Here is a 10,225-nt window from a genome sequence, read left to right on the forward strand (position 1 = left end):
CATCCATGTCCCTGCAAAGGACATGAACTCATCCATTTTTATAGCTGCACAGTATTCCATGGTGTATATGTGCCGCATTTTCTTTATCCATTCTATCATTGATGGTCATTTGGATTGGTTCCAAGTCTTTGCTATTGTGAACAGTGCTGCAATAAATATACATGTGCATGTGTCTTTATAATAGAATGATTTATAAGTCTTTGGGTATATATCCAGTAATGGGATTGCTGGGTCAAATGGTATTTCTAGTTCTAGATCCTTGAGGAGTCACCACACTGTCTTCCACAATGGTTGAACTAATTTATGCTCCTACCAACAGTGTAAAACCATTCCTGTTTCCCCACATCCTCTCCAGCATCTGTTGTCTCTTGACTTTTTAACTGTCATTCTAACTGGCATGAGATGGTATCTCAATGTGGTTTTGATTTGCATTTCTCTAATGACCAGCGATGATGAGCTTTTTTTCATATGTTTGTTGGCTGCATAAATGTCTCCTTTTGAGAAGTATCTGTTCCTATCCTTCTTCCACTTTTTGATGGGGTTGTTTGTTTCCTGTAAATTTGTTTAAGTTCTTTGTAGATTCTAGATATTAGCCCTTTGTCAGATGGGTAGACTGCAAAAGTTTTCTCCCATTCTATAGGTTGCGTGTTCATTCTGATGATAATTTCTTTTGCTGTGCAGAGCTCTTTAGTTTAATTAGATCCCATTTGTCTATTTTGGCTTTTGTTGCCATTGCTTTTGGTGTTTTAGTCATGAAGTCTTTGCCCATGTCTATGTCCTGAATGGTATTGCCTAGGTTTTCTTCTATGGTTTGTGTGGTTTTAGGTCTCATGTTTAAATCTTTAATTCATCTTGAGTTAATTTTTGTATAAGGTGTAAGGAAGGGATCCAGTTTCAGCTTTCTGCATATGGCTAGCCAGTTTTCCTAACATGATTTATTAAATAGGGAATCCTTTTCCCATTGCTTGTTTTTGTCAGTTTTGTCAAAGATCAGATGGTTGTAGATGTGTGGTGTTATTTCTGAGGCCTCTGTTCTGTTCCATTGATCTATATCTCTGTTTTGGTACTAGTACCATGCTGTTTTGGTTACTGTAGCCTTGTAGTATAGTTTGAAATCAGGTATTGTGATGCCTCCAGCTTTTTTTTTTTTTTTTTGCTTAGAATTGTCTTGGCTATGTGGGCTCTTTTTTGGTTCCATATGAAATTTAACGTGTTTTTTTCCAATTCTGTGAAGAAAGTCAATGGTAACTTGATGGGGATAGCATTGAATCTATAGATTACTTTGGGAAGTATGGCCATTTTCACAATATTGATTCTTCCTAACTATGAGCATGGAATGTTTTTCCATCTGTTTGTAGTTCTTCTTGAAGAGGTCCTTCTCGTCCCTTGTAAGTTGTATTCCTAGGTATTTAATTCTCTTTGTGGCAATTGTGAATAGGAGTTCACTCATTATGTGGCTTTCTGTCTGTTACTGGTGTATAGGAATGCTTGTGATCTTTGCACATTGATTTTGTATCCTGAGACTTTGATGAAGTTGCTTATCAGCTTAAGGAGATTTTGGGCTGAGATGATGGGGTCTTCTCGATATACAATCATGTGGTCTGCAAATAGAGTCAATTTGACTTCCTCTTTACCTATTTGAATTTTCTTTATTTTTTCCCTCTTGCCTGATTGCCCTGGCCAGAACTTCCAAAACTATGTTGAATAGGAGTGGTAAGAGAAGGCATCCTTGTCTTGTGCCAGTTTTCAAAGGGAATGCTCCCAGTTTTTGCCCAATCAGTACAATATTAGCTGTAGGTTTGTCATAAATAGCTCTTATTATTTTGAGATATGTTCCATCAATACCTAGTTTATTGAGAATTTTTAGCATGAAGGGATGAGGGATGTTGAATTTTCTCAAAGGCTGTCTCTGCATCTATTGAGATAATCCTGTGGTTTTTGTCTTTGGTTCTGTTTATATGATGAATTACATTTATTGATTTGCATATGTTGAACCAGCCTTGCATCCTAGGGATGAGGCCAACTTGATCATGATGGATAAGCTTCTTGATGTGCTGTTGGATTCAGTTTGCCAGTATTTTATCGAGGATTTTTACATGGATGTTCATCAGGGATATTGGCCTGAAATGTTTTTTTTTTTTAATTTGTGTCTCTGCCACGTTTTGGTATCAGGATGATATTGGCCTCATATAATGAGTTAGGAGGATTCTCTGTATTGTTTGGAGTAGTTTCAGAAGGAATGGTACCAGCTCCTCTTTGTAACTCTGGTAGAATTCGGCTGTGAAACCCTCTGGTCCTGGACTTTTTTTGGTTGGTAGGCTATTAACTGCGGCTTCAATTTCAGACATTATTATTGGTCTACTCAGGGATTCAACTTCTTCCTGGTTTAGTCTTGGAAGGGTATAAGTGTCTAGCAGTTTATCCATTTCTTCTAGATTTTCTGTTTTATTTTCTTAGAGGTGTTTATAGTATTCTCTGATGGTAGTTTGTGTTTATGTGGGATCGGCGGTGATATCGCCTTTATCATTTTTTATTGCAACTATTTGATTCTTCTCTCTTTTCTTCATTAGTCTGGCTAGCAGTCTATTTTGTTGATCTTTTCGAAAAATCAGCTTCTCGATTCATTAATTTTTTTAATGGTTTTTGTGTCTCTATCTCCTTCAGTTCTGCTCTGATCGTAGTTAATTCTTGTCTTCTGTTTCTGAATTTTTTGTTCTTGCTTCTTTGTTCATTTAATTGTGATGTTAGGGTGTCGATTTTAGATCATTCCTGCTTTCTCTGTTGGGCATTTAGTGCTATAAATTTCCCTCTACACACTGCTTTAAATATATCCCAGAGATTCTGGTACATTGTGTCTTCATTCTCATTGGTTTCAAAGAACATCTTCATTTCTGTCTGCATTTTGTTATTTATCCAATAGTTGTTTAGGAGCAGGTTGTTCAGTTCCATGTAGTTGTGTGGTTTTGAGTTAGTTTCTTAATCCTGAATTCTAATTTGATTGCACTGTGGTCTGAGAGACTGTTACAATTTCCATTCTTTTGCATTTGCTGAGGAGTATTTTACTTCCAATTATGTGGTCAATTTTAGAATAAGTGTAATGTGGTGCTGAGAAGAATGTATATTCTGTTGATTTGGGGTGGAGGGTTCTGTAGATGTCTGTTAGGTCCGCTTGGCCCAGAGCTAAGTTCAAGTCCTGGATATTCTTGTTAATTTTCTGTTTCGTTGCTCTATCTAATATTGACACTGGGGTGTTAAGGTCTCCTACTATTATTGTGTGGGAGTCTAAGTCTCTTTGTAGGTCTCTAAGAACTTACTTTATGAATCTGGGTGCTCCTGCTTTGGGTGCATATATATTTAGGATAGTTAGCTCTTCTTATTGCATTTGATCCCTTTACCATTATGTAATGCCCTTCTTTGTCTCTTTTGATCTTTGATGGTTTAAAGTCTGTCTTATCAGAAACTAGGATTGCAACCTCTGCTTTTTTTTTTTTTTTTTTTTGCTTTCCATTTGCTTGGTAAATCGTCCTCCATCCCTTTATTTTGAGCCTATGTGTGTCTGCACGTGAGATGGGTCTCCTGAATACAGCACACCAATGGGTCTTGACTCTTTATCCAATTTGCCTATCTGTGTCTTATGGAGGCATTTAGCCCATTTACATTTAAGGTTAATATTGTTATGTGTCAATTTGATCCTGCCATCATGATGCTAGCTGGTTATTTTGCCCGTTAGTTGCTGCAGTTTCTTTCTAGGGTCGATGGTCTTTACAATTAGGAGTGTTTTTGCAGTGAATGGTACTGGTTGTTCCTTTCTATGTGTAGTGCTTCCTTCAGGAGCTTTTGTAGGGCAGGCCTGGTGGTGACAAAATCTCTCTGCATTTGCTTGTCCATAAAGGATTTTATTTCTCCCTTACTTATGAAGCTTAGTTTGGCTGGATATGAAATTCTGGGTTGAAAATTCTTTTCTTTAAGAACATTGAATATTGGCCCCCACTTCTGGCTTTAAGGTTTCTGCTGAGAGATCCGCTGTTAGTCTGCTGGGCTTCCCTTTGTAGGTAACCCAACCTTTCTTCTGGCTGCCCCTAGCATTTTTTCATTCATTTCAACCCTGGTGAATCTGACAATTATGTGTCTTGGGGTTGCTATTCTCAAGGAGTGTCTTTGTGGTGTTCTCTGTATTTCCTGAATTTGAATGTTGGCCTGCCTTCCTAGGTTGGGGAAGTTCTCCTGGATAATATACTGAAGAGTGTTTTCCAACTTGGTTTCATTCTCCCCGTCACTTTCAGGTACACTGATCAAAGGTAGATTTGGTCTTTTCATGTAATCCCATATTTCTTGGGGGCTTTGTTCATTTCTTTTCACTCTTTTTTCTCTAATCTTGTTTTCTCGCTTTATTTCATTGAGTTGATCTTCAGTCTCTGATATCCTTTCTTCTGTTTGATCAATTCAGCTACTGAAACTTGTGTATGCTTCATGAAGTTCTCGTGCTGTGTTTTTCAGCTCCATCAGGTCGTTTATGTTCTTCTCTAAACGATTGTTCTAGTTAGCATTTTGTCTAACGTTTTTTCAAGGTTCTTAGTTTCCTTGCATTGGGTTAGAACATGCTCCTTTAGCTTGGAGAAGTGTGTTATTACCCACCTTCTGAAGCCTGCTTCTGTCAGTTCGTCAAACTCATTCTTCGTCCAGTTTTGTTCCCTTGCTGAAGGAGCTGTGATCCCTTAAAGAAGAGGCATTCTGTTTTTTGGAGTTTTCAGCCTTTTTTTGCTGGTTTCTTCCCATCTTCATGGATTTATCTTCCTTTGGTCTTTGAGATTGGTGACCTTTGGGTAGGGTCTCTGAGTGGACACCCTTTTTGTTGATATTGAAACTGTTTCTTTCTGTTTGTTAGTTTTCCTTCTAACAGTCAGGCTTCTTTGCTGCAGGTCTGCTGGAGTTTGCTGGAGGCCCTAATTGCCTGGGAATCACCAGCAGAGACTGCAGAACAGCAAAGATTGCTGCCTGTTCCTTCCTCTGGTAGCTTCATCCCAGAGGGTTACCTGCCACATGCCAACCAGATCTCTCCTGTATGAGGTGTCTGTTGGCCCCTACTGGGAGGTGTCTCCCAGTCAGGATACACAGGGGTCAGGGAGTCACTTGAGGAGGTGATCTGTCCCTTATCAGAGCTCGAACACTGTATTGGGAAATCCACTGCTCTCTTCAAAGCTGCCAGGCAGGGACGTTTAGGTCTCCTGAAGCTGTACCCACTACCATCCCCTTTATGCAAGTGTTCTGTCCCAAGAAGGTGGGGGCTTTATTTATAAGTCTGTGATGGGCTGCTGCCTTTTTTCAAAGATGCTCTGCCCAGCAAGGACATCTAGTGAAACACTGCCTGCGGCTGCTGAGCTGTGTCAGACTCTACCCAGTTCAGATTTCCCAGCAGCTTTGCTTACATTGTGGGGTTGAAACCACCTACTTGAGCCTCAGCAATGGCAGACACCCCTCCTCCCACCAAGCTCAAATAACCCAGGTCAAGCTCAGACCACTGTGCTGGCTGCAAGAATTTCAAGCCAGTGGATCTTAGCTTGCTGGTCTCCATCGGGGTGGGACCTGCCGAGCCAGACGACTTGGCTCCCTGGCTTCAGCCCCCTTTCCAGGGGAGTGAATGGTTCTGTCTCACTGGCATTGCAGGCACCACTGGGATATGAAAAAAAAAAAAAACTGCTGCAGCTAGCTCGGTTTCTGCCCAGATGACCACCTAGTTTTATGCTGGAAACCCAGGGTTCCTGTGGTTGTGTAGGTACCAGAGAGAATCTCCTGGTCTTTGGTTTTGAAAACCGTGGGAAAAGTGCAGTATCTGGGTGGGAGTTCAGGAAATAGTCCCTAATGGCTTCCCTTGGCTAGGAGAGGGAGTTCCCTGGCCCCTTGCGCTTCCCAGGTGAAGTGATGCCCCACCCTGCTTCAGCTCGCCCTCCTTGCGCTGCTCCCACTGTCCAAACCAGTGCCAATGAGATGAACCAGGTACCTCAGTTGGAAATGTGGAAATCACCTACCTTCTGTGTTGATACTGCTGGGAGCTGTACACTGGAGCTGTTCCTATTCTGCCATCTTGCCTGTCTGTTTAATACAAGCATTTTTTTCTGGTATATATAAGCTTCAAGATTCCCTTTAACAGTGAATTTTATGATTCTAAATTTTTCTCATAAATAAAATTTGGACATTTTAATTGGTTAATAATTTAGATAAATTGATCTTCAAATTCTTATTTTCTGAACATACTCATTATATAACTTCCCTCCAGGAGATAGTAATATTACTGTAGTAACGTGCATATCATAATTTCCAAAATAGTTTCATTTTATTTAAGCATAAAACCTACCAAGGCTTACAAATGCTTATTGATTTATTTGTACCTGCCCATGTATGGCATTATTACTCCATGAAAGTTAGTTGAAAATGATGAAACCACAGTATTCACAATATTACCCACACTAGTCCTTATAATGAAACTTTTAAAAATTGCATTTATAGTTTTTAAATTGGACAGCTGAAATTTTTCAAATGAAGTCAGGTTTTATTTTATTTATTATTTGTTTATTTTTATTTATTTATTTTAGAGATGGGGTCTCACTGTGTCACCCAGGCTGATTGCAGTGGTGCCATGGTAGCTCATTGCAGCATTGAACTCCTGGGCTCAAGTAATCCTCCCACCTCATCCCAACAAGCAACTGGGACAATAGGTGCATGCCGCTCTGCCCAGCCAAGTTTGCCAAGTTTTATTTTTTAAAGGTTTGCTTTTTCCACAAAATTAGAATCTTTTAGGCTAGGAATTGTACATTTGGATTTCAGAAAGGTTTGGGGTGCCTGAGGGAGCTATCAGGTTATTTTGGTAATTTACATCTATGTGAAAAGTTAAATGTTGTAGTTACTAATGAGGGTGTGTTTCTGACATTCCACAGTATTTCTCAGTGAGCAGCTCTGTGAGGCATTTCTCTCTTATCTCTCTAATGGGAACACCTACATTTTTGTGGAGAAATTGGTTGTCACATCTTTTGCACCCACGAGTCATAGAACTGTTCCTGCCCTCGCCCTTCATTGACTGCAAACCCTAAGGCAAGAAGACCTGTTTGGACCACTCCCTCCCAACTTCATTTTACCTTTCTCACCCAAAGTTTTCTTCTCATGTACTCATTCATCTTTTAAAAGATTGCTGTATAGTTACTGTGTATATATTTGGTCACTTATCTTAAACTTTCCTTGGAGACAGGTAGGATATACATTATTCAGGGGAAAAAAGTGAAGTAAAAGAAATATCCCTAGAGCAATGTTTTTCAACTTTATTGACCTGAGCTCACTCAGGCAGTTTAAAAGTCACCCATGTACATCTCTGCGTGGAAAAAATTAACTTTGTTTTAACAACAAAAAAAAAATAGGGACAAAATAATTTAAAACATGCTAAAGTATGTAGACATATTCAATACACTAAAGAGCTTTATTTTCCAGTAACATCAGTGCTAGGGGAAATGGTAAGGTTTTGGATAAGAACCTTAGAGAAGATTTATTTTTTTGGGTCAATTGGCCAATCTTAAAATTTGGGAATTTTAAAGTCCATCTTGTTCTGATTTATTCCCAGAGACATTATCAGTAAACTAAAATACAAAGGTATATTCAAAAAGAAATGTTCAGTGTTTATCAGTGGACTACTCTTACTAAAAGTGAGGCTAACATAATAGAAAAAATAACACTGTAGGAATTCTAAGGGGAAGAAAGGAAAACTGTGGGGCTAGAAGAGTGGTTCTTTAAGAAAATATCACAGCAATTTCTGCTTAAAAAGTACTACTAACATTTCCTACTAATGTTAGTGTTCGGCTGTATCTGAAAATCCTCACTGATACAGATTACATTTTTTTAAGGCAGCCAATTGCCTATTTGGGCAACTATAATTCTTTTTTTTTTTTTTTTTTTGAGACGGAGTTTTGCTCTTGTTACCCAGGATGGAGTGCAATGGCGCGATCTCGGCTCACCGCAACCTCCGCCTCCTGGGTTCAGGCAATTCTCCTGCCTCAGCCTCCTGAGTAGCTGGGATTACAGGCACGCACCACCGTGCCCAGCTAATTTTCTGTATTTTTAGTAGAGACGGGATTTCACCATGTTGACCAGGATGGTCTCGATCTCTTGACCTCGTGATCCACCCGCCTCGGCCTCCCAAAGTGCTGGGATTACAGGCTTGAGCCACCGCGCCTGGCCTATAATTCTTTTTTAAGTTTATCATTATATCAAGCCAAAATCTAACCTGCTGTACAGGGGAAGTCTAGTCCTCTTCTGTATGAACATACTTCAAATGTTTGAAGAAAATGCTTGTGTGATCTAGGTTCTCTGCCCACTAGGTTAAGCTTACCCAGCTTCCTCTGCTGTTTTTCATGTGATGTGGTTTTAGGGCCTCTCTCCAGCCTGGACAGGAGGTTGACGATGCAACTCATGCTGAGCTTGTGACTTCCCATCTGTTGTTTCTTCAGGTGCTTTGTTCTTGGCTAGATTATACTAGTCAGGGTGATCTCTTACTTTCTCATAAGTTCTTCCATAAAATTCAAACCTATAACTAAGCACACATTTGAAAGAATAAGTATACAGACTACTCTTAAGTGATGTTTTATCTATTTTATAGATTTCCCACAAGAGATTTCTTTCAAATTTCAGAAAACAAGAATTATATCCCTAAGAAGCTGGCTTCCAAATGAAACAACCTGCTTGTTTCTTGAGAAATAAGTACGCTTTAAGATGCATAATGTAGTTTTATGTTTTCTCAACATATTAAACAAATGCATTTTTATTTTTGTGTTTTCAGATAGTGACCAGAACTGTAGTGCCAGTAGTAAAGGTGAACGATTAAGTGCCAAACTCAGAACTTTACCTGGGACAAATGAACCTTATGAAAGTAGCAGTAACAACGAAATAGGCAAGTGCTCCCCACCCAGTTCCTCCAGGCATAGCAGGTCTGAAGAAGACTGGTGAGATGGCAAAAAGGTGTTGCTGGGAATTCTTAAGAATTTGATATTTACAGATAAAATTTAAAATGACTTGGGAGTTCATTTCTGTTCACTCTGAGTTACTCATTTTCATTATGAGCCTGATTGGTTTCAAATTTGTTTTGTTTGTTTGTTTACATAATGCTAACATGACAATCTCTTTTGAAACCTAGATGCCTCGTATGTGGACCCACTTGGCCCTCAAATAGAAAGACCAAAAACTGCAGCCAAAAAAAGAATCGAAGAGGATGATTTTGCTGATGAAGAATTAGGGGATGATTTGCTTCCAGAATAATATTCACTTTAATATGATATTTATTAAAGGAAAGAAATTGCCTTATGAGATCATCGTCATGTTAAACTTTGGATTAAATAACCTTTTTTTTTCCACTGTCGAAACTTTAGATAAGTCTATTCTATTCTGTAAGTATGCATTTAAGTTGTTTTTTTCTTTTAAGGAATAAAAACATGTAAAACTAATACTTTAGGCCAGTGACTTCTTTACCTTTTGAAAACATTGACACACAGGAAGAAATAAATTTCATAACACAACTTAGTACATATATGTGCATGTAATCATAAAAATTTGCCCTTATTATTGCAGTACATGCCAATATTTTCTGTAATTTCATTCAAAGTGCTAGTGGTGGAATCGCTACATTGATTTTATGACTTGCGGCTTGAAAAATGCTGTGTGGACGTAGGCACAACTAATTTAGATTCAAACTTAAATTGCTTGGACTCTGGAAATTCTTTGGAAGATTTGCCTCAGAGGGATTAAAAACACTATTAAAACAATTATGCTTTGGAAGCAGCATAAAGTGTAATGAGATAAAACACCAAACCATAACCCTAGCGCTCTTTTCCCAAGTTCCTTTCTACCTCAGCCCAGTGGTGTGCACCAACAGCACAGAGCAGTAACAACTCAGACTGCTTTTCCCATTTGTGACTTAGCGGGGTGAGGGCAGGACTGCCTGCATTTTTCTTTAGCAATATGTTTGGCTGGTCTGGAGTCTGCAGAGGAATTACAATGATGAGGAAGTCAGAAGAAGTAGCTTATCTCTAACACTATACCAAAGAGAAGGGACCCTTCAATCTTATTTACCATTGTCTGTGCAGTGTGCATGCTACTGTTAGATGCGGGGAAGGAAAACCAAAACTAGACCACACTCCTTGCTCCCAAAGTAGGTTATGCTCTAATACTTGAGACATCCAGCAAATACACT

General features: G+C 39.1%; 1 protein-coding gene across 1 annotated transcript in view; it reads left to right on the forward strand.

Moving 5' to 3' along the window:
* LOC105726173 (intraflagellar transport protein 88 homolog) overlaps positions 1-9,479 on the forward strand; it is a 114,397-nt gene extending 104,918 nt beyond the window's left edge. The window contains exons 25-26 of the mRNA XM_064361734.1: positions 8,819-8,929; positions 9,173-9,479. Coding sequence (XP_064217804.1) covers positions 8,819-8,929; positions 9,173-9,294 — 233 coding nt within the window. The 3' untranslated portion in view covers positions 9,295-9,479. The remainder of the gene's footprint in view (positions 1-8,818; positions 8,930-9,172) is intronic.
* Positions 9,480-10,225: the final 746 nt, after the last annotated feature.

Source organism: Aotus nancymaae, unplaced genomic scaffold (assembly GCF_030222135.1).
Source record: "Aotus nancymaae isolate 86718 unplaced genomic scaffold, 86718_ANA_hifiasm-v0.15.2.pri h1tg000043l, whole genome shotgun sequence".
Lineage (NCBI taxonomy): Eukaryota > Metazoa > Chordata > Mammalia > Primates > Aotidae > Aotus > Aotus nancymaae.